At 56.0% G+C, this 22493-nt stretch overlaps 2 protein-coding genes across 3 annotated transcripts; one reads left to right on the top strand and one right to left on the bottom strand.

Moving 5' to 3' along the window:
- Positions 1-203: 203 nt before the first annotated feature.
- LOC127029201 (early activation antigen CD69-like) lies at positions 204-3775 on the bottom strand. 2 transcript variants are annotated; one of them, XM_050914819.1, is made up of 6 exons: positions 3665-3775; positions 3318-3521; positions 2804-2899; positions 2218-2402; positions 1631-1731; positions 204-1445 (listed from the first exon to the last, which is right to left on the bottom strand). In XM_050914819.1, the coding sequence occupies exons 2-6, from the start codon at positions 3514-3516 to the stop codon at positions 1331-1333; spliced, it is 696 nt and encodes a 231-aa protein (XP_050770776.1). In that variant the 5' UTR covers positions 3517-3521; positions 3665-3775; the 3' UTR covers positions 204-1330. The 2 variants fall into 2 exon arrangements, with proteins under 2 accessions (XP_050770776.1, XP_050770775.1); XM_050914818.1 differs by having other exon boundaries at positions 3318-3775.
- A 10351-nt stretch (positions 3776-14126) lies between these two features.
- On the top strand, positions 14127-17974 carry LOC127029198 (C-type lectin domain family 2 member B-like). The gene is made up of 6 exons (XM_050914816.1): positions 14127-14171; positions 15296-15499; positions 15918-16013; positions 16415-16599; positions 17091-17191; positions 17377-17974. The coding sequence occupies exons 2-6, from the start codon at positions 15301-15303 to the stop codon at positions 17489-17491; spliced, it is 696 nt and encodes a 231-aa protein (XP_050770773.1). The 5' UTR covers positions 14127-14171; positions 15296-15300; the 3' UTR covers positions 17492-17974.
- Positions 17975-22493: the final 4519 nt, after the last annotated feature.

The following is a 22493-nucleotide window of genomic DNA, read 5'->3' on the forward strand; positions in this document are numbered from 1 at the left end:
CCTTTGGGGTTGTCGTGGTTTAACCCCAGCCAGCAACTCAGCACCACGCAGCCGCGTCCCCCTTCCCCCTCCCAGTGGGGTGAGGAGGAGGAAAGGGAAAAAAAAAAGTAAAACTCGTGGGTTGAGATAAGAACAGTTTAATAACTAAAGTAAAATATAATACTAACAATAGTAATAATAAAATATAATAATAATAATAGTAGTGAAAAGGAATATAACAAAAAAGGAGGGGGAGGAAGGGAAAAAAACAAACAAACAAAAAACCCACCAGTGATGCACAGTGCAATTGCTCACCACCCGCTGACCGATGCCCAGTTAGTTCCCGAGCCGTGATCCACCCCTCCCGGCCAACTCCCCCCTGTTTATATATACTGGGCATGACGTTCCATGGTATGGAAAACCCCTTTGGCTAGTTCGGGTCAGCTGCCCCGGCTATGCTCCCTCCCAGCTTCTTGCACGCCTGCTTGCTGGCAGAGCATGGGAAAGTGAAAAGTCCTTGGCTTAAGATAAGTGCTCCTGAGCGACAACTAAAACTTCACAGTGTTATCGACATCATTCTCACACTAAATCCAAAACACAGCACTGCACCAGCTACTAAAAAGAAAGTTAACTCTGTCCCAGCCGAAACCAGGACAGGCCTCGAAGCCCTGATAAATACCTTTATACGATACGGACTGCTCAGAGAATGTCGATCCAAATACAATACACCGATTTTACCGGTGAGAAAGCCTCACTCCCGATTCTGCCAGATACGGATCCCCAATTTTGGGCTTATAGCTAAACCCTTACATGCAACAAAGGGCCTGGGGGCGTTGTTAGAACGGACCCCAGAGCGTCGGAGTAGTTTTGATGAAATGAAAAGAAAACGATGGAAGCTCTCCTCAAGAAACTACATCAAGAAACTCACATGGGAGCCGATGCTGTGATAAGCAGCGTTAAGCGATACGCTGTAGGGCCAAAAATGCAGATAAATGCAGGTAGAGTAGTAAAGAGATGTCAAACTTGTTGTGCAAATAATCCCAAAATACAAAGAAAGCCGCCAGCAGGTGATGTAAAAAGAGTTACCACCCAGCACCCATCTCTGCCCAGACATGAAGTAAGCCAGTATCTCAACTCTGTCTGTTAAGCAGCTTTTTTGCACACCAGCTAAAAGAATCCTGATTCGCCTCCCCTTCCTGCAAGTTCAGCTCCCTGAGAGCTGGCAGCGAGCTGTTGCTGACACCAGGAGCAACCTGCACTTGCAGCCAAAGGAAGGACATTGCTACACAACAAAGAAGAGGTGAAGCTGTGAGTCCTGAGCATGGAGGACGTCCTTTCCCCATCATCTCTTTCACATCAGAGCTTGGGGCTTGCTGCAGATAAATGGATGATGCTGTGAGCAGCTTGAACTCCTGAAATCAGAGTTGTCCAGGAACAGACAGCGATCTTTGCCGTGCACCGGGAAGCTGCAACAAGAAGGAAAGACACTGCTGGAACCATCAGGTTACCGGTTGTTCCCCGTCCCCTCAAGCACCAGGAGACAACAAGGGCTGCCTGCAGGGGACAGTCCCAGCAGACACGTCCCACCAGGCCCCTGCCCGTCCCACCGCAGGACGGTCTCCGCGCAGCCTCAGCTCGCGGCAGGACTCACGTGTTGTTGAAGCTGCTGCCGTCCACCCACTCCACGCGCTCGCCCCGTCTCCACAGCCCAAGCCAGCAATCCGCATTGCCCTTGAGGCGCGAGAGAAACTCCTGGGTAGGAAAGAGAGGAGCCAACAGTCAGGAGCTGCTGCCAGCCCCACGCGAGTCACTGTCCCAGCCCCACGCTGGTCCCCGCCGGCCTCGGCCTCGCAGGCAGCCCCGGCCCTGCACCGCTACCACCGGCCGTGGGATGGCAGCAGCTCCCACCCAACGGCCGCTCCCACAAGCTCCACAGCTTCTGAAGGAGCTCACCAGCCCGGCCAGCGCCGTCGGTCCTGCTCTGCCCGAGCTCCGCCGTGCTCGGGGTCCAGCCCAGCACCCCGCACGGGGAGACGCGCCCTGGGCTCCACGCCGCACCCCGTGCCTCCCTCCCTCCCTCCCAGGCCCCAGGCCAGAACTGCATCTCTGTCCCTGCAAGCACCTCTCACCTGCCCACCACCAACCCCGGGGGCTCCAGGGGTCTGCCCAACCCAGGAACCCCCCCGGCCCCCTCTGCCACCCTGCACCCCCACGCAGCCACAACAGCCCCTCACTCACCATTTCCCACTCCCTCCTCAGCACAGCCAGCGAGGCCCCGCGCAAGGAGCACTGCTCCTGGCTCCACTCCCAGCTCCCCTCCTCCCTTGAGAGGTAGTAGCAGACATTGCGGTACCCAACCCAGAACTCAGGACAGGCCAGCACTGGAGCTGCAGGCAGATCCGGATTGCTTCCATGTCTGCCTGCTGGAGAGGGAAGGGGAGAAGGGAAGAAGGTCAGAGGATTCCCCTCCACAGGGGCCAGGGCACACAGCTCCGTGGGGCAGGGAAGCAGGCAGCCCTGGGCTCCCCAATTTGATACCGGGGACCTACAGGGAGCAGACACCCCAGGGGTTAACAGCCTGCCCCACGGCGTGGGTGGGGGTGTCCCTGCTCCTCCCCAGGACCCCCGGCGACAGGACAGGGCAGGGGCACAGCCAGCCCGAGGGCCTGGCCCCACCACGCTCCCCCCCCAGCCTTGGCCTCACACACCAACGCACCGGAGGGGAAGGGGCCGCGCTCAGCCTGGCACCGCACGGGCCGGGCTGCCGGCGGCACACGCAGCTCTGCGCCGAGGGGCCGGCCGGAGGCAGCCGCCTCTCCTTTACCTGATTGTACAGCAAGAGCCGCAGCCAAAGCCAAGATGACAACCATGAGCACAGCCAGCACCAGGATGCACGCTGGATGGAGCGCACACCACTCGCCTGGAGGAGGAAAGAGCCACCGGCGGTGAGGACTGCGCTGGCCCAGAGCGGGCACAGCCCTCCCGTCCCCGCCACCCCCAACACGAGCTGCCTGGGGAACACGGGAGGGACCCCTCAGCCCATTGCTCCCCTGCACACACACAGCTGGCAGCAAGAAAGCCAAGGGACACTCACACAGACCAGGGACGAGGCTCTCATGCTGCAGATGTGGGGGGACAACCTGCAGCAGGAGAGCTGCCAAAGGTTTGGGGGTGGGGTGTCTGCTACAGACCACCCGATGAGGACCAAACAGAATACAAGGCCCTTTCCACACAGCCAGAAGCAGCCTCACACTTGCCAGCCCCAGTCCTTGTGCCATGACACTGCCACAGGGACACTGTTCCCGCCCAACAGGCCACAGGGGTGGCCCTGCACTCACCCAGAAGTCTTCTGGCTGTCCTTTTGTCTGCGTCCCTAGGCACCCCTGGGTGGGGGGATGCCCCTCCATCGTGGGGATCCAGGGGCTCCTCCACATTCCCATCACTGCACCAGAATCCGTTCCCCTCTCCTTGTCCCACGGCACAAGGAAAACTGGAATCTCTTTGCTTGCAACAAGTGGGATCTTGCATCCAAGGCATCACAACTGCTGGCAAATTCAGTTTCAAGCCAGGCTTGAATGCAGTTTTATCAGCACAGCTGTTACGGTCATAATGGAAGATGGCAGACAACATGATGACAACTTAATAGATTAGGACACTAAATTCTGTTGCCTGACAGCTCTCACACCTGATTTAAAATATCAGCCGTGGCCCTGCGGTGACACCCAGGCTCGGGGAGGCGATGCCAGCACAGTCCAGCCCTGTCCCTGCTGCCCCTGGGACGCTGCAGCCAGTCCCCAGCACCCAGCCGGCACCTGAGGAGACAAACACAGCCTCAGTGAGCTCACGGACCGGCCCCTGGCCCCCAGCACCCTCCCCACCACCCTGCATGCACCCTTCCCAGACACGCCACAAGGCACTCGCTGCCTGGGAGCATCCCCCTTCCCACCACTCAGCAGCCCCTGCTCCACCACCAGCAGGGGCCCAGGCATGGGAATGGGGGGGTCCAGGGTCCCCAAAACATGTCTGCTGAGCCACACAGGATACAAACTGCCAGAGTATCCCAATGGGTTTGCCGAGTAAGCACCCAGACCGGCTGCCCAGGAAGCCCTTAATGGGCAAGGTTAAGGATAATTAAGGCATTGCTTCCTATGCCGGTGTGGGCCAGGGTCCCTCAGCCCCAGTTTCCATACTGGGAACCTGAAGGATGCACAAGGAGAGAACAGCCTCCACAGACCTCCTTCTGCCCTGCAGCGAGAAACTGGTAACAGCCACAGCTGCAGGGGAAGAGGCTCCTTCCTCTGAGCCAGCGCGTAACGAGGTCCGGAAACGTCCTGCTGCTGCTGCGGAACGGGACATGAGCTAAGCCCGCCCAAGGAAATCACATTGTTCAGCCGAGTGGTGCTGGCAGGGACCTGGGCAGAGCAGCTCCTATCCTGCCGGCGTCTATTTCGCAACACCGACTGACCCATCGTGGCACCGTCAAGGGACCAGCGAAGAGAGACAGACCACAAATGCCCGCTCCTTCATCGGCGCCCGCAGGGAGAAAACGCCACCACCCACGGAGAAAAGGGACACGGGGAGCGCCAAGGGGAGGGCGAGCCCGCCACGCTCCCTTCACCACAGCCGCCGCACCGTCCCGCAGCGACCGAACCGATGGCAGTCCTTACCTGCGCTCCAGCCCTCGCCGAGCACCACCACCACCACCACCACCACCGCCGCCACAGAGGAACTCCGACCGCCCCGGCAGCGCCGCACAGCTCTGACAGAAACTTCGTCTTCTGCGCTTTTTAACCGTGCCCCGCGCCGCCCCGTGCGCCCGCCCACCCTCCCGACCAACCAGCCCGCAAAGGCGAGGAGTGGCTGGGGAGAGAGCCAGTCGGAGTCGGAGAAAGACGGGCCCCGCGTCCGCTTCCGGTTCGCCGCGGCCGCTTCACCGCGCCCATCGTTTCACCGCGCCCATCGCTTCACCGTGCCACCGTCTCACCGTGCCGTCGTCTCACCGTGCCACCGTGCCACCGTGCCACCGTCTCACCGCGCCACCGCCCCTGTATGGTTCCGACCAGGCGCTCTCTTTCAGGGGGGAAGTAGGCCGTTTTCAGCCCCCCGGGCCCTCGCAGGCTGCAGGACACCCCCAGTTCCAGCAGCCGAGGCTGCTGCCGTTTTTCCAGGCTCTTTCCCTGCTCGTGCGGGGCGAGCAGCCCCTGGCTGTCCCCGCTCCCTGCTCCCTCGGGCTATTTTTCCCCCTTTTTGGGGGAGCGAGGGGCGCTGGGGGGGTCGTTATGAGAATCCCCTTCCCTCACTAGGATATCAGTCAGTCCTTAGAGTATAAATGAGTATTAACTTTGTTAACACGCCTTATTTCACGTGATGTGCTGCACAGTAACGGGGTAGTGGAGTTTGCCTGCAGATTTTGGCATGTGGCCTGGTTTCGGCTGGGGCAGAGTTAACTCTCTTCCTAGTAGCCGCTGCGGTGCTGTGGTTTGGATTTAGCGGGAGAATAATCTTGCTACCGTGCTGATCTTTTTAGTTGTTGCTAAGTAGCGTTTATCCTAAGTCAAGGATTTTTCAGCTTCTCATGGCCGGCCAGCGAGAAGGCGGGAGGGGAACAAGAAGCTGGGAGAGGACACAGCCAGGACAGCCGACCCAAACTGGCCAAACAGATATGCCATACGACATGATGTCATGCCCAGTATATAAACTGGAGGGAGTTGATCGGCAAGTGGGGAGCAACTGCATTGTGCATCGCTTGTTTTGTATATTCTAATTCCTTTAGTATTATTATTATTGTATTATTATTAATATCATTATCATTATTTTTCTTTCTTTTCTGTCTTATTAAAGTATCTTTATCTCAACCCAAGAGGCTGGGGTTTTTTCGATTCTCTCCCCCATCCCACTGGGTGGGGGGGAATGAGCGAGGGGCTGCGTGGTGCTTAGTTGCCAGTTTAAACCATGGCACCCTGCCAGCGGGTTTTAATTACTTGCAGCAAGACGGAGCCCAGGAACATTGGGATCAACAGACAAGCAGCAAGAATAACGCAGAAGTAGAGTTGCTTCCCAAGGTTTTATGATGATTTGTAATCGTTAGCGTTGGTGTTAACCATTGGTCACGTTGTTTTGGCAGCCGAATCCTTGGAGGGTATAAAAAAATGCTGTCAAACCCCATTCTGGTGCCCAGCTTTGCTGGGACGTCCTCATAGAATCGCAGAACAGTTTGGGTTGGAAGGGACCTTTAAAGGTCATCTAGTCCAACCCCCCCTGCAATGAGCAGGGACATCTTCAATGCATCTTCACGGGCGCCTTCGTGAGCATAAACAAATATTTACCCGTGTAATTTGGCTCCCAGGATCTTTCCTTGGCACAGGTCCTTTGGCAACAGTTGCCACCGGCGTTGGGCAATTTCCAAGCTGGATCTAGACGTTCTTGGCGACATCCCCCAGCCGCCTGCCTGTGCCGGGAGCGGGACGCCGGGAGCGGGACGCTGCCGATCCACCCGCCTTTTGGCTGGGGGGGGGGTCGCCGGTGGGAGGCAGGAGCCGGGGGATGCCGCCGGCACGGAGCCCTCGGCCGGGGGTGCTGCCCGAGCAGGGGGACGAGGGAGGCAGCTCCCCGCGCCCCGACGGGGCCGTTCCCCCTCTGCCCACCGCGTCCCTCGGGCTCGACCCTGCCCAGATTTGGCAGCTGCCTCGTCTTGAGCTCCTGAAAACTCAAATGCTTTTTTTCTTTTTCCTGCAGGACTTGCTTCCCAAACATCTTTGCTCACCTTGAGCAGGTTCCCCTCCTCTCCGCCTTGTCCCAGCAGGAGTTAAGCTCGGCTTTGCCAGGCTCTCCCCAGGGAGGACGGGTAGCCGAGGCGAAGCAGCGATGGGTGTCCCGGGAGGAGGACAGCGTGTCACCCCTGTGCCTGCTCTGGGGTCCCCCCCCAAAAAGGGGCTGCGTCCCCTCTACCCTGCCCAGGCACCGCAGTCCATCACGGGGGGATTTGGGGGAGCAAGCGTGGAGCAGGCACCGAGCTTCTGTCCTGAGCGCCAAACTGGGAGGAAACTGGGGGGTGACAAAGCCCTGGGGGGTGACAAAGTCCTTTAGTCACCGGCAATGGCTCGTCCTTGTCCTGGCGTTGGCTCTCCCCCTCCCTGAGCACCGCACAGCGGGGGCCCGGTGTGGGCAGAGCCCACGGGGGTCTGAGGGCTCCTGTCTCCCCTCCATCACTCCAGGACCTGGCAGCAGCGGGGTTCAGCGATGCGCACCCTAAACGTGAGCAGGAGACGAGTTTTTTCTCGAAAAGGTTACGGGTGGTGGGGAAAGGATGGGGCGGCTGGATGGTGGGGGGAGGTGGGGAGGGATGGACGCTCCGTGCCGGCAGCTTGGGGCTCAGCCCCATCAAGAGTTTACTTTTTACCTCTGTTTTTATTTCTCGTCCTCGTCTCATTTCAAGATCTCCCACAAGCAGCCGGCAGCAAAGAGCAGCAATGCAGCGAGTGTCCTCTCCCAGGCTCCTCTCTGCCTGCAAAACTTCACGGATTTTACCTCTCCGCTTCGTTCAGACATGCCGCTCGTTAGGTTATCGGGGTGAAAGCTCAGCTAAGGAGGATTAATTAGTAATAATATCATCTTTGGCTGCCACGTGCCGCAGCGGCGCTTGGTGGTGAGCAATTGTGTGCACTTTATTACAGGGGATGTTCCTAGCTTGCTTTTTGTAGCCCTCCTTATGGTATTATTAATTATTATTATAATAAATAATTATAAATAATAATTATTAGCATTATTAACGCAGCATTATTAACTACAGTACATGCAATCAATTAAGTATGACTACATGTACTATTAATACAGCCACACGGTGGGGCTGGCGGCGTGGTGCAGACGGTGAGAGAAATATGAACTGGGCGTAGACGGGGAGAGAAGTGGAAAGAGGCAGGCAGCAGTAGTGGGTGAAGTTTCCTTCTTCTGAGCGAGGAGACAAAGAAACTGGTGGAAAGCAAAGGAGAGAGGAGGAAGGATGGAGCTGGAGCTGTGAAAGGCGGCAGGGACGGGAGCCGGAGAGCGGGGCAGCGGGGGATTTTGCTTTCCAAATTCCTGGGGTGAAATAAAGTGCTGTTAAAACCGTAACGGAAAAGAGAGGAAAAATAGCACACGGCAGAAATAGGATCGTCAGCGTAAGCACTGCCGATTCAAACTTTGTCTGTATGTGACAGAGAAGAGGGGGAGCTGACGGATGGCAGACGCTGACGGACATCAAGCGCTGATGGATATCCATCACCGACAGCTATCAAACACCGATGGATCCCAAACACCAACTGATGTGGGACTAGAAACAAAATCAAGCTGAAAGACCCTTAATAGCACCAGAAACGGCTCAGGTAAGGAGGATTAAGTAGCAATAACAAGTTTTCCTTATTTTCGTCTTGCATAGGTGGTGTGGTTTAAGCCCAGCCGGCGACAAAGCACCACGCAGCCGCTCGCTCACTCCTCCCCCCCCGCGGCGGGATGGAGAGGAGAAAATACAACAAAAAGCTCGTGGGTCGAGACAAGGCCAGGGAGGGATCACTCACCACTTATGGTCCCAGGCAAAACAGAGTCGATTTGGGGGGAAAATAAACCAATTTAATTTGTCAACAACCAAATCAGAGTAGGGTGATGAGAAATAGAACCATATCTTAAAAACACACCTTCCCCCTACCCCTCCCTTCTTCCCGGGCTCAGCTTTGTTCCCGATTCCTCTACCTCCTCCCCGCCAGCGAACAGCAGGGATGGGAATGGGGGCTGCGGTCAGTTCATCACACGTTGTCTCTGCTGCTCCTTCCTCCTCGGGGGGAGGACTCCTCACCCTCTTCCCCTGCTCCAGCGTGGGGTCCCTCCCAGGGGGGTCAGCCCTCCATGAGCTTCTCCAACGCGAGTCCTTTCCACGCGGGCTGCAGTCCTCCACGAACTGCTCCAGCATGGGCTTTCCCACAGAGTCACGGCCTTCTCCGGGCCCAGCCACCCTGCTCCGGCCCTCCACGGGCTGCGGGGGAATCTCAGCTCCGCCATTAACCCTCCATGGGCTGCAGGGAGACAGCCGGCCCTCTCCCCACGGGCTGCAGGGGAATCTCTGCTCCGGCGCACGTCCTCCCTCTCCTTCTTCACTGCCCTCGGTGTCTGCATGGTTTTCTCTCGCATCCCACTCCTCACTGTAGCTCCTCATCTTCTGCCACCTTCTTCTTCCTCTCCTGCTCTCTTTACTGTAGGTCTTCGTCTTCTTCTTCTTCTTCGTCTACTTCTTCGTCTACTTCTTCTTCTTTGTCTTCGTCATCTTCTTCTTCTTCTTCTTCTTCTTCTTCTTCTTCTTCTTCTTCTTCTTCTTCCTCCTCCTCCTCCTCCGTCTCACCCTCTCTCTCAGGACTCTTTCTTCCCCTTCTTAAATACGCTGCCATCGTCGCTAATTGGCTCGGCCTTGCCCAGAGGCGGGTCGGAGTTTGGAGCCAGAGAAGCTTTAAGCAGCTTCTGACCGGAGCCTCCGCTATAACCCCCCCGCTACACAAACCCAACACAACAGGCAGCACGGGAGGGTAAGTAGTCTGTGTACGTTGAAAATTAAATATTTGGTTTGGTTTTCTGGTTTATTCTCACATGCGCATACAATGAGAAGAGGTAGATCCCTTCTGTCCTCCATTTAAATAGTTTCTCTGCTCCAAACGAGGGCAAACTAGGACCTTGGTTATTGCTAACAACCATAGTTAATGGATTATTCTTATACAGACGTGTATTTACATGTCAGCAGGCGTAAAGTTAACCGTGTGTTCAACAGCCCTAACGAGGATTACGAGAAACAGAAGCGAACAGAGAAATATCCCCTGGAATAAAGTGGACCTGAACAGACCAAGAAGGGCCATTTTAGGACGTCGCAGCGGAAAAACAGGCTTTAATCAGCACCGGTAGCCTAATGAGTGATATGTCTTAATGATGATGATAGTTAAAATCCAGAAAGGAGCCCAGGAGAGGCTGCTTGCCAGGGAAAGCTGCATCATTTCTCTTCTCCACTGGTCACCAGTGGGAGATTTCCCCTTTCGTGGGTTTTTTTTTTCCTCTTTTTCCTTCCCCAAAGGCAACTTTACCATGGGGCTTAAAGCCTGCTCTTGCCTACAGCCCTTGTAAACGTATTTGTTTGCCACATCAGCAGTACGGCAGGCGTATCTGGATCAGCTGATTATATAGCACAGAACAAATTCCTTATTTCTAGTTTAATTTCTGACAACATTTGTTTGAAATCAGCCTTCTGCAAAACCACTGGCTCTGTTTCTGCACCCAGCCCTGGGTGCACAGAGGGTGCTTGGTATCTAAATAAGAGATGACCCTGGAAAGGAAAAAATAAATAGAAACAGAAATAAAATGTAAACTGTTTATGCGGCCGCATCCTGGAGAAATACTGTGAGACAGCCTGACTCTACATCTTTTTCTCTAAAAGCTTCAACTCTTCTTCATGCTTGGAAATTTCTAGTTGCTGCTGCAAAAAATCCCAAAGAGGAAAAAATGTTACTAATGACAGGCTCCAGTCATAGCTCAGCTTTACAGGAAAGTACCTAGACATTAACAGACCTTTCATTTTTGCTTTCATGACTGCTGCACCCACAGAAACCATCCTGACCTCTTCCCAGGCAGCTCGAGGCTGCTAATTCCTGGTCCCCTCTCCCTGTGCTGTGATGCCGGGGGGGCATCCCCGGATGCTGATGCCTTCCCCTTCAGTTTTGGTCCATTTCTGTCCCATTTCTGGCTCATTTCTGTCTCCAGGCAATTAAAGACCGGGGCGCTCATGTGCTCATGAGTGGGTTTTGGGGCAGGATGGTGCCTGCCTCTGCATCAGCCCCGGGTCATCCCCTTTAGGGCGATGACATCCCCCTTCATTTTCACCACCCATGTGCTCGCAGATGATCTCCTCCTCTTTATTTTCAACCCGTGGAAAAAGCAGAAGCTTCAGTCTCGGGTTCTCCATGGAGAAATTGTCCTGGTTTCAGCTGGAACAGAGTTAACTTTCTTTTTAGTAGCTGGTGCAGTGCTGTGTTTTGGATTTAGTGTGAGAATGATGTTGATAACACTGTGAAGTTTTAGTTGTTGCTCAGGAGCGCTTATCTTAAGCCAAGGACTTTTCACTTTCCCATGCTCTGCCAGCAAGCAGGCGTGCAAGAAGCTGGGAGGGAGCACGGCCAGGGCAGCTGACCCCAACTAGCCAAAGGGCTATTCCATACCATGGAACGTCATGCCCAGTATATATAAACAGGGGGGAGTTGGCCGGGAGGGGTGGATCACAGCTCGGGAACTAACTGGGCATCGGTCAGCGGGGGGTGAGTAATTGCATTGTGCATCACTGTTTTTTTTCTCCCCCCCTCCCCTTCCTTTTTTTGTTATATTCCTTTTCATTACTATTATTATTATATTTCATTATTAGTATTGTTAGTATTATAGTTTACTTTAGTTATTAAACTGTTCTTATCTCAACCCACGAGTTTTACTTTTTTTTTTCCTATTTCCTCCTCCTCACCCCACTGGGAGGGGGAGGGGGAAACGGCTGCGTGGTGCTGAGTTGCTGACTGGGGTTAAACCACGACAAAGTGACAAGTAGGGTTTAATTTTCAATACACATAAGGGTTGGAAAGGATACATACGTTCCTGTGCTGCCTATGCATGACCAAAATAGGGAAAACTTGTTATTACTACTTAATCTTCTCTACCCGAGCCATTTCTGGTGCTATGAAGGGTTTATCAGCTTGATTTTGATTCCAGTCCCTCATTAATTGGTGTCCATCTCTTGGTACATTGCCCAGACAAATGCTTTGACCACCCCCCAGGGCTTTGTCACCCCCCAGTTTCCTCCCAGTTTGGCACTCAGGACAGAAGCTCGGTGCCTGCTCCACGCTCGCTCCCCCAAATCCCCCCGTGATGGACTGCGGTGCCTGGGCAGGGTAGAGGGGACGCAGCCCCTTTTTGGGGGGAACCCCAGAGCAGGCACAGCGGTGACACGCTGTCCTCCTCCCGGGACACCCATCGCTGCTTCGCCTCGGCTACCCGTCCTCCCTGGGGAGAGCCTGGCAAAGCCGAGCTTAACTCCTGCTGGGACAAGGCGGAGAGGAGGGGAACCTGCTCAAGGTGAGCAAAGATGTTTGGGAAGCAAATCCTGCAGGAAAAAAAAAAATGCATTTGAGTTTTCAGGAGCTCAAGACGAGGCAGCTGCCAAATCTGGGCAGGGTCGAGCCCGAGGGACGCGGTGGGCAGAGGGGGAACGGCCCCGTCGGGGCGCGGGGAGCTGCCTCCCTCGTCCCCCTGCTCGGGCAGCACCCCTGGCCGAGGGCTCCGTGCCGGCGGCATCCCCCGGCTCCTGCCTCCCACCGGCGACCCCCCCCCCCAGCCAAAAGGCGGGTGGATCGGCAGCGTCCCGCTCCCGGCGTCCCGCTCCCGGCACAGGCAGGCAGCTGGGGGATGTCGCCAAGAACGTCTAGATCCAGCTTGGAAATTGCCCAACGCCGGTGGCAACTGTTGCCGATGGACCTGTGCCAAGGAAAGATCCTGGGAGCCAAATTACACGGGTAAATATTTGTTTATGCTCACGAAGGCGCCCGTGAAGATGCATTGAAGATGTCCCTGCTCATTGCAGGGGGCGTTGGACTAGATGACCTTTAAAGGTCCCTTCCAACCCAAACTGTTCTGCGATTCTATGAGGACGTCCCAGCAAAGCTGGGCACCAGAATGTGGTTTGACAGCATTTTTTTATACCCTCCAAGGATTCGGCTGCCAAAACAACGTGACCAATGGTTAACACCAACGCTAACGATTACAAATCATCATAAAACCTTGGGAAGCAACTCTACTTCTGCGTTATTCTTGCTGCTTGTCTGTTGATCCCAATGTTCCTGGGCTCCGTCTTGCTGCAATTAATTAAAACCCGCTGGCAGGGTGCCATGGTTTAAACTGGCAACTAAGCACCACGCAGCCCCTCACTCACTCCCCCCCACCCAGTGGGATGGGGGAGAGAATCAAAAAAACCCCAGCCTCTTGGGTTGAGATAAAGATACTTTAATAAGACAGAAAAGAAGGAAAAATAATGATAATCATATTAATTATAATACAATAATAATAATAATACTAAAGGAATTAGAATATACAAAACAAGCGATGCACAATGCAATTGCTCCCCACTTGCCGACCGATGCCCAGTCAGTTCCTGAGCGGCGATCTGCCCGTCCCAGCCAACTCCCTCCAGTTTATATACTGGGCATGATGTCATATGGTATGGCATATCTGTTTGGCCAGTTTGGGTCGGCTGTCCTGGCTGTGTCCTCTCCCAGCTTCTTGTTCCCCTCCCGCCTTCTCGCTGGCCGGCCATGAGAAGCTGAAAAATCCTTGACTTAGGATAAACGCTACTTAGCAACAACTAAAAAGATCAGCACGGTAGCAAGATTATTCTCCCGCTAAATCCAAACCACAGCACTGCAGCGGCTACTAAGAAGAGAGTTAACTCTGCCCCAGCCGAAACCAGGCCACATGCCAAAATCTGCAGGCAAACTCCACTACCCTGTTACTGTGCAGCACATCACTTGAAATAAGGCGCGTTAACAAAGTTAATACTCATTTATACTCTAAGGACTGACTGATATCCTAGTGAGGGAAAGGGATTTTCATAACGACCCCCCCAGCACCCCTCGCTCCCCCAAAAAGGGGGAAAAATAGCCCGAGGGAGCAGGGAGCGGGGACAGCCAGGGGCTGCTCGCCCCGCACGAGCAGGGAAAGAGCCTGGAAAAACGGCAGCAGCCTCGGCTGCTGGAACTGGGGGTGTCCTGCAGCCTGCGAGGGCCCGGGGGGCTGAAAACGGCCTGCTTCCCCCCTGAAAGAGAGCGCCTGGTCGGAACCATACAGGGGCGGTGGCGCGGTAAAAGGATGGGCGCGGTGAGACAATGGGCGCGGTGAAGCGGCCGCGGTGAAGCGGCCGCGGCGAAGCGGCCGCGGCGAACCGGAAGCGCCCGCGGGGGGCCCGTCTTTCTCCGACTCCGACTGGCTCTCTCCCCCGCCACTCCTCGCCTTTGCGGGCTGATTGGTCGGGAGGGTGGGCGGGCGCACGGAGCGGCGCGGGGCACGATAAAAAAGCGCAGAAGACGAAGTTCCTGTCAGAGCTGGCGGTCGGAGTTTCTTTGTGGCGGCGGCGCTCGGCGAGGGCTGGAGCGCAGGTAAGGACTGCCATCGGTTCGGTCGCTGCGGGACGGTGCGGCGGCGGCTGTGGTGAAGGGAGCGTGGCGGGCTCGCCCTCCCCTTGGCGCTCCCCGTGTCCCTTTTCTCCGTGGGTGGTGGCGTTTTCTCCCTGCGGGCGCCGATGAAGGAGCGGGCATTTGTGGTCTGTCTCTCTTCGCTGGTCCCTTCACGGTGCCACGATGGGTCAGTCGGTGTTGCGAAATAGACGCCGGCAGGATAGGAGCTGCTCTGCCCGGGTCCCTGCCAGCACCACTCGGCTGAACAATGTGATTTCCTTGGGTGGGCTTAGCTCATGTCCCGTTCCACAGCAGCAGGACGTTTCCGGACCTCGGTGCGCGCTGGCTCAGAGGAAGGAGCCTCTTCCCCTGCAGCTGTGGCTGTTACCAGTTTCTCGCTGCAGGGCAGAAGGGGGCCTGTGGAGGCTGTTCTCTCCTTGTGCATCCTTCAGGTTCCCAGTATGGAGACTGGGGCTGAGGGACCCTGGCCCACACCGGCATAGGAAGCGATGCCTTAATTATCCTTAACCTTGCCCGTTAAGGGCTTCCTGGGCAGCCGGTCTGGGTGCTTACTCAGCAAACCCATTGGGATACTCTGGCAGTTTGTATCCTCTGTGGCTCAGCAGACATGTTTTGGGGACCCTGGACCCCCCCATTCCCATGCCTGGGCCCCTGCTGGTGGTGGAGCAGGGGCTGCTGAGTGGTGGGAAGGGGGATGCTCCCAGGCAGCGAGTGCCTTGTGGCGTGTCTGGGAAGGGTGCGTGCAGGGTGGTGGGGAGGGTGTTGGGGCCAGGGGCCGGTCCGTGAGCTCACTGAGGCTGTGTTTGTCTCCTGAGGTGCCGGCTGGGTGCTGGGGACTGGCTGCCTCGTCCCAGGGGCAGCAGGGACAGGGCCGGACTGTGCTGGCATCGCCTCCCCGAGCCTGGGTGTCACCGCAGGGCCACGGCTGATATTTTAAATCAGGTGTGAGAGCTGTCAGGCAACAGAATTTAGTGTCCTAATCTATTAAGTTGTCATCATGTTGTCTGCCATCTTTCATTATGACCATAATAGCTGTGCTGATAAAACTGCATTCAAGCCTGGCTTGAAACTGAATTTGCCAGCAGTTGTGATGCCTTGGATGCAAGATCCCACTTGTTGCAAGCAAAGAGATTCCAGTTTTCCTTGTGCCGTGGGACAAGGGGAGGGGAATGGATTCTGGTGCAGTGATGGGAATGTGGAGGAGCCCCTGGATCCGCACGATGGAGGGGCATCCCCCCACCCAGGGGTGCCTAGGGACGCAGACAAAAGGACAGCCAGAAGACTTCTGGGTGAGTGCAGGGCCACCCCTGTGGCCTGTTGGGCGGGAACAGTGTCCCTGTGGCAGTGTCACGGCACAAGGACTGGGGCTGGCAAGTGTGAGGCTGCTTCTGGCTGTGTGGAAAGGGCCTTATATTCTGTTTGGTCCTCATCGGGTGGTCTGTAGCAGACACCCCACCCCCAAACCTTTGGCAGCTCTCCTGCTGCAGGTTGTCCCCCCACATCTGCAGCATGAGAGCCTCGTCCCTGGTCTGTGTGAGTGTCCCTTGGCTTTCTTGCTGCCAGCTGTGTGTGTGCAGGGGAGCAATGGGCTGAGGGGTCCCTCCCGTGTTCCCCAGGCAGCTCGTGTTGGGGGTGGCGGGGACGGGAGGGCTGTGCCCGCTCTGGGCCAGCGCAGTCCTCGCCGCCGGTGGCTCTTTCCTCCTCCAGGCGAGTGGTGTGCGCTCCATCCAGCGTTCATCCTGGTGCTGGCTGTGCTCGTGGTTGTCATCCTGGCTTTGGCTGTGGCTCTTGCTGTACAATCAGGTAAAGGAGAGGCGGCTGCCTCCGGCCGGCCCCTCGGCGCAGAGCTGTGTGTGCCGCCGGCAGCCCGTCCCATGCGGTGCCAGGCTGAGCGTGGCCCCTTCCCCTCTGGTGTGGTGGTGTGTGAGGCCAAGGCTGGGGGGGGAGCGTGGTGGGGCCAGGCCCTCGGGCTGGCTGTGCCCCTGCCCTGTCCTGTCGCCGGGGGTCCTGGGGAGGAGCAGGGACACCCCCACCCACGCCGTGGGGCAGGCTGTTAACCCCTGGGGTGTCTGCTCCCTGTAGGTCCCCGGTATCAAATTGGGGAGCCCAGGGCTGCCTGCTTCCCTGCCCCACGGAGCTGTGTGCCCTGGCCCCTGTGGAGGGGAATCCTCTGACCTTCTTCCCTTCTCCCCTTCCCTCTCCAGCAGGCAGACATGGAAGCGATCCGGATCTGCCTGCAGCTCCAGTGCTGGCCTGTCCTGAGTTCTGGGTTGGGTACCGCAATGTCTGCTACTACCTCTCAAGGGAGGAGGGGAGCTGGGAGTGGAGCCAGGAGCAGTGCTCCTTGCACGGGGCCTCGCTGGCTGTGCTCAGGAGGGAGTGGGAAATGGTGAGTGAGGGGCTGTTGTGGCTGCGTGGGGGTGCAGGGTGGCAGAGGGGGGCCGGGGGGGGGCGTTCCTGGGTTGGGCAGACCCCTGGAGCCCCCGGGGTTGGTGGTGGGCAGGTGAGAGGTGCTTGCAGGGACAGAGATGCAGTTCTGGCCTGGGGCCTGGGAGGGAGGGAGGGAGGCACGGGGTGCGGCGTGGAGCCCAGGGTGCGTCTCCCCGTGCGGGGTGCTGGGCTGGACCCCGAGCACGGCGGAGCTCGGGCAGAGCAGGACCGACGGCGCTGGCCGGGCTGGTGAGCTCCTTCAGAAGCTGTGGAGCTTGTGGGAGCGGCCGTTGGGTGGGAGCTGCTGCCATCCCACGGCCGGTGGTAGCGGTGCAGGGCCGGGGCTGCCTGCGAGGCCGAGGCCGGCGGGGACCAGCGTGGGGCTGGGACAGTGACTCGCGTGGGGCTGGCAGCAGCTCCTGACTGTTGGCTCCTCTCTTTCCTACCCAGGAGTTTCTCTCGCGCCTCAAGGGCAATGCGGATTGCTGGCTTGGGCTGCGGAGACGGGGCGAGCGCGTGGAGTGGGTGGACGGCAGCAGCTTCAACAACACGTGAGTCCTGCCGCGAGCTGAGGCTGCGCGGAGACCGTCCTGCGGTGGGACGGGCAGGGGCCTGGTGGGACGTGTCTGCTGGGACTGTCCCCTGCAGGCAGCCCTTGTTGTCTCCTGGTGCTTGAGGGGACGGGGAACAACCGGTAACCTGATGGTTCCAGCAGTGTCTTTCCTTCTTGTTGCAGCTTCCCGGTGCATGGTCAAGGAGCGTGTATGTATTTGAACGACTATGATGTTGCGAGTTCAAGCTGCTCACAGCAACGGCCGTATATCTGCAGCAAGCCCCAAGCTCTGATGTGAAAGAGATGATGGGGAAAGGACGTCCTCCATGCTGAGGACTCACAGCTTCACCTCTTCTTTGTTACGTAGCAATATCCTTCCTTCGGCTGCAAGTCCAGGTTGCTCCTGGTGTCAGCAACAGCTCGCTGCCAGCTCTCAGGCAGATGAACCTGCAGGAAGGGGAGATGTTGTGGAAGCTGATGAGTGTCTGCCTGGACTGGGACTGTGGGTTGCGCATGGAGCAGATTTCTCCTTCTGAGACCACCCCAGAACTCATCTTGCTTTCCTCGCAATTCCCATATGCCTGCTTTTGCACTATGGTGATATAGCTCGAGCTACTGCTACTAGCCAAGACTGGTGAAGAGACCTTGGCAGACGTGCCTGGCACTCTGCAGGGCAGCGGGGACACAGAGCCAGGGTGTGGACTGGCCCTTGTGTGGCACTTGTGAGATGTACAGATGTTGATCTTGTATGAATTTTTTTTATTAAAACCCGGTGATTTACCATGGGTGTCCCTTCTGTTCCAGAAGGCGCCTGCTGAAGGCAGCCCTGTCCGTTCCCCTCCTCGCCCCCGGGCGTGCTTTCCATCCTGGCGCTTGGAGCGTTGGAGTACGCCTGTGAGGTGACGGCTGCGCCCCGGGGGCTTCTCCCTGGAGCCGTGGCAGCGCGGGGGGCCCCAGGGGGTGGCTGGAGCTCTCTGCTGGCGCCCATCACGCGGCGCTGGCTCTGCCCTGTGCCCAGGCTCCCCCCGGCCGTGCTCTGCTGGAAGCCACCGTCCCTCCCCGTCACCCCTTGTTTTCCTGCGTACGGGGCTCCCCAAATCCTGCCCCCCTCAAGAAGGTGCTGCTGCAGGAGCCCCAGAAGCAGCTGAAAGCAGCCGTGGGTGGTGGGGACGTACCTGACCAGGATGGTGGGTGAAGAAACCTTGGGGTGTCCCCTGTGAGCATGATGCCGGTATGGTGGCTGTGTGGGAGGGCCCCTTCCCAGTGCTCCCAGTCCAGCCGTCCTTGAGCATCCCAGTTGGGGGTTCAGATGGCAGCGGGGATGGGAGGGGAGTGGTGTTGGGGCAGTGCCACCTCCTTTTTATTTGGCTTGTTCTTCCTGAGCTGGGGAAATGCTGGTTTTGAGGCCTCTGCCATGGGGAGAGGCTCTCCTCTCCCTCTCCCCTGATTTCTTTCTAATTCCTTCCTAATTCTTTTTTCCCCCGCTTTACTTACCTTAGTGCTCGCACCGCTACGCTTCCTGTCCACCTTTGCCTCCGTTAAGGATGACAGTCCAGCTAGAAGAGTGATAATCCCCCGCGTTAGAGCAGGCGCAGGCTGTGGTGAGTGAAGAGTGGGAAATGCAGGAGCATGTCCTTTTTTGAGGTGCCTTTTTTCCCCCTGGGGCAAGGTCACTCAGGCTTTTTGGCTGCAACAGCTCTAAATTACCTTGGCGGATGTGGCAGCCGTCACAGGCTTCCCTTCTCATTGCAACCTTTCTGCTTTCATGCTCTTAACCACAGCCACCCCTGTTGTCATATGGGACAAGGCAAAATTCACCCAGTGGGGCCTCAAAGCTGTTTAAAGGAAGGAAAAATGGCTTTGAGCGATGTTTGTTTCTGGCATGATGGGGAGGGAGAAGGGAGATCGGGGTGTCAGATGGGGGCTGTTGCGGAAACAGAGCCTGCACTGAGCCGCTTTGAGCACGGCGATGGCTGATGTACGCAGCTCGCACCCAGCTGCCTACATCTTGGTTTAGCTTGCATTTCCCCCGCCCGACTCTGTTTTTTCTGCCTCCACATGGTGCGGGGCTCCTGCCAGCATTGCCTGCGGTTCAACCTGGACTGGAGGCAGTGGGTTAAACTGGTCCCTCTGGAGCAACCAGCATGGCTTGAGCATCTAGCTTCCATGCACTGCTTAATTCCTTCCTGTTGCTGTAATGAGGAGGAGTCCTGCTCAGCAGTGCGCTGGGTTTGCTGTTCTTAGCTGCAAATTTAAAAAATGAGCCTAATGAGGCTGCAGGTGTCAATTTGCAGTGTTAGCTGCTCTCTTTAGGAGCTCTTTTTTTGTTGTTGTTGTTGTTGTTTTGCCTCTGTGCGGTCGGATTGGATGCAGAAAGCCTCACTGAAACCTTAACCCAAAGGGTTTGTTGCTTGTAGAGAAGCTGCAGCTCCTCCTCCTCATCCTCAGCATTCCGTTCTCCCAAATTAAATATCCTGACAAATCTCCCCGGAGTTTTCCCTACCTGTTTTGGGCAGGCAGCACATGGGGATGCTGAGATCGGATGTGTGCGGAGCAGACCGTGATGGGGCGGTCCATGCTCGGGTCCCACCGTTCTGGGCTTGGCATGGGTTGCAATCAAAGCCCCCCATGTGCTCACATTGCAAGTCTGGAGTGGTTTTGCTCTCCAGAGAAACCACTTTCTCCTAAATGGGGATAAATACCTAATTTTTGGATGCTTCAATAGGTCCAGAAACATCTGACTCCTCTTCTGACAGTCTGGCTTTTGCCTCACTGGGGTTGGAAGATCCTTGTGTGGGGTTTCTCAGCCTGTGTGCAGAAAAAGGTGAGCAAGTCTTCCAAACAAACCAGTAAGAATGTTGTCTCACGCCTTTATAGCTGTATTTCCTATAACTTTGGGTTTGTGATTTCTTTTCTACCTTTCCTGCCCTCTAATTAGTCTAGTCCCATCCCGGTTCCCAAAGGGAGAAGCTGTCTGTCTCTTGGAAGTGACTTGAAAGCAAGGAATGAAGGAGAAACAAATTGATTTCTTGAGCTATTTGGAAATTTTTCCATCCCTTCCCCTTGAAGGGCTCATTTCTAACCCCTTGTTTCCAAAGACTCTCCCAGGCTTTTTGGAACCTGCTTGCTCCGCAGAGCAGTGAAATGACAGTGTGCTTCAAACCCGGGCTGAAAAAACAGTGGGATTACAGAGAAATTGGTAATGGGGAGAAAGTGGTGATGCTGGAATAGGTTGGGTGGGGAGAAGCAGTGACTAAGGCTAGAAAACACCTTTCAGGTAGCTAAAGGGAGGAGATAAGGGTGGAAGGGATCTGGTTTTAGTTTATTTCATAAAAATCACAATTCTTACGATCCTACTAGGAATATTCTGGGAGATTGCAGAGTCTCTGCATCATTCTTGCAATGACACCTTATTTTTCATGCAAAATAACCAATTTGGACAGAGGGGAGCAAAGTCTGGAACTGCCTATTTGCAGAACCACATATTTTGGGTTTTTGGGGGGCTTTTCTTTATTATTAAAGGTGTCTTGTTTGGGAGATTTTGTTTGGTACCTTAGAATATGGCTCAGCTTCGAATGGAGAAGGCTTCTTGATGCTATGAGATGGTACTTCCCTTGTGAACTCATTTTCCCTGGCTTAATTCAGCAGAAGCTACGTAAAGTTTCATTTTCGGGCTGGCCAGCGCATTGAACACACTCTTTTGCAGTCTTGCTCAAGCAGAGGCTTGCGCTTCTCCTCACAGACCTCTGGCTTGGAGAGGAGCTTGCAAAGCTGAGCTGGAGGAGTGAAAAAAAAACTCAGAAAAACCAGACTTGCCGACTGCTGGATCGCCACCGTTCGAGCGAGAGGCACGGCTGGTGGTCCTCTTGCTTCTCCCGCTATGGCTGGGGAAATTTTTTATGCTGAGCTGGATATCGGTCCCGGGAAACACTGCAGGAGACCGCATTCGCTTCCTCAGCCTGGCAGTAAGTGCATCGTCGGTTTTGGGGGCTTTATTTTTTTGGGGGGGGGGGCTGTGGTTGTGTTGGGAGACTCCCACCCTCCGGGTGGTGCAGGGAGGGGAAGGCACCCATGGCTGTGGTGGTGTGATAAGGGATCCCGTCGGTAGTTTTGTCTTGAAACAGCTGTAGGGTTTCTTTGAAACGGGGTCACCGTTTCACTCCGTGCCCGGAGTCCTACTGTGGCTCAGTTAAATGAGATTCCTCCGCTGTGGAAACCAAGTGGGTTTGCATTAACGCTTGCTGCCGTGGGGTTAAATACCACAGCTTCTCTTCTGCCTGCAGCCGCCCTTGGGGATGGCATCCCCCTTACACCTCCCTCGCCCTTCCTTGTGCGGCTGCTTCGGCTGCAGCCCTGCCGGGCTCAAGGCTCAGTTTTGCACGATTATTTTTAAGCCCTACACACCCCCAGCTTGGCCGTTTGAACATCGTCCTTGCGTGGAGAGGCTGAGCTCTGAAAACTAAACCTCTGAAGCTTGTGAGGCAGGACTCGGCCACTGCCGCAAGTGCATTTTCAGGGGCTGGTTCTTAAAACCCATCTGAAGGGACCGTTGTTGTCCTGGCATGATGGAAGAAGAAATCCCCTTGCACCCAGCCAGCAAAGGCACCAAACCTGCCCGAGTTCAGCTGCTCTCGGGAGACCTGTGATGCTTAAGGGCAGCTGGCATCTTTAGATGCCCTGAGCCACATCCTGAGACTCCTGGTCCATCTTTGCTGCACTTGTAGTGGTGTTTCATAGCCCTGTCTTGTTTCCTTCGTCCGCTGCCTTGCTGTGGTGCTTCGTGCTCTTTTCCTGCTGAGTCTAGTTTTGGTTTGTAGCTTATGGAAAAAAAAACCAGCAACAGGTTTCATTCCTGCTCTTTCCTACTCTGGAAAGGACCTCTGCCTGGTGAGGACCTCTTCAGTCGACACGCTGCACCCTCTTCTTTGCAAGAATTCGCGTTTTCCACCAAACATCCCTTTTTGTTCTCAAAGGGCTGGGCAAACCCCACCTTCTGCTGATGTTAAGATGGAATCAGATGTTCCTCTTTTTGCTGTTCTGTTCCTAGGCTGGTGATGAACCTTAATCCCCAATCCACCTTTGCTGGGCAAGGTGAGCTCTGCCTTTTGTCCAGAAGCATCGTCCTGCCTCCCTCTTGTGAAACAAGAGCCGAGGATGGTTGGGCTTTGCCTGGCCTTGAGCTCCGCAGGGAGGACATCTGCCTCCGTGCTTCCTTGAGTGGGATGGGGCTGTCTAACCTTGGTCAGACTGAAGTCTCCTTGGAGAGCTGGGTCCATCCAGGTTCAGCAGTTAGTTTTGCC

Source organism: Gymnogyps californianus, unplaced genomic scaffold (assembly GCF_018139145.2).
Source record: "Gymnogyps californianus isolate 813 unplaced genomic scaffold, ASM1813914v2 HiC_scaffold_84, whole genome shotgun sequence".
In the NCBI taxonomy this organism is placed as follows: Eukaryota; Metazoa; Chordata; class Aves; order Accipitriformes; family Cathartidae; genus Gymnogyps; species Gymnogyps californianus.

Bases quoted from the DNA above. Each gene is read 5' to 3' on its own strand.
- LOC127029201 (XM_050914818.1), bottom strand. From the start codon at position 3,609: ATGTTGTCTGCCATCTTCCATTATGACCGTAACAGCTGTGCTGATAAA. The intron at 2,900-3,317 runs GTGAGTGCAGGG...TTCCTCCTCCAG, and splicing joins GACAGCCAGAAGACTTCTGG to GCGAGTGGTGTGCGCTCCAT. The intron at 2,403-2,803 runs GTAAAGGAGAGG...TTCCCTCTCCAG, and splicing joins GGCTCTTGCTGTACAATCAG to CAGGCAGACATGGAAGCAAT.
- LOC127029198 (XM_050914816.1), top strand. From the start codon at position 15,301: ATGCCTTGGATGCAAGATCCCACTTGTTGCAAGCAAAGAGATTCCAGT. The intron at 15,500-15,917 runs GTGAGTGCAGGG...TTCCTCCTCCAG, and splicing joins GACAGCCAGAAGACTTCTGG to GCGAGTGGTGTGCGCTCCAT. The intron at 16,600-17,090 runs GTGAGTGAGGGG...TTTCCTACCCAG, and splicing joins TCAGGAGGGAGTGGGAAATG to GAGTTTCTCTCGCGCCTCAA.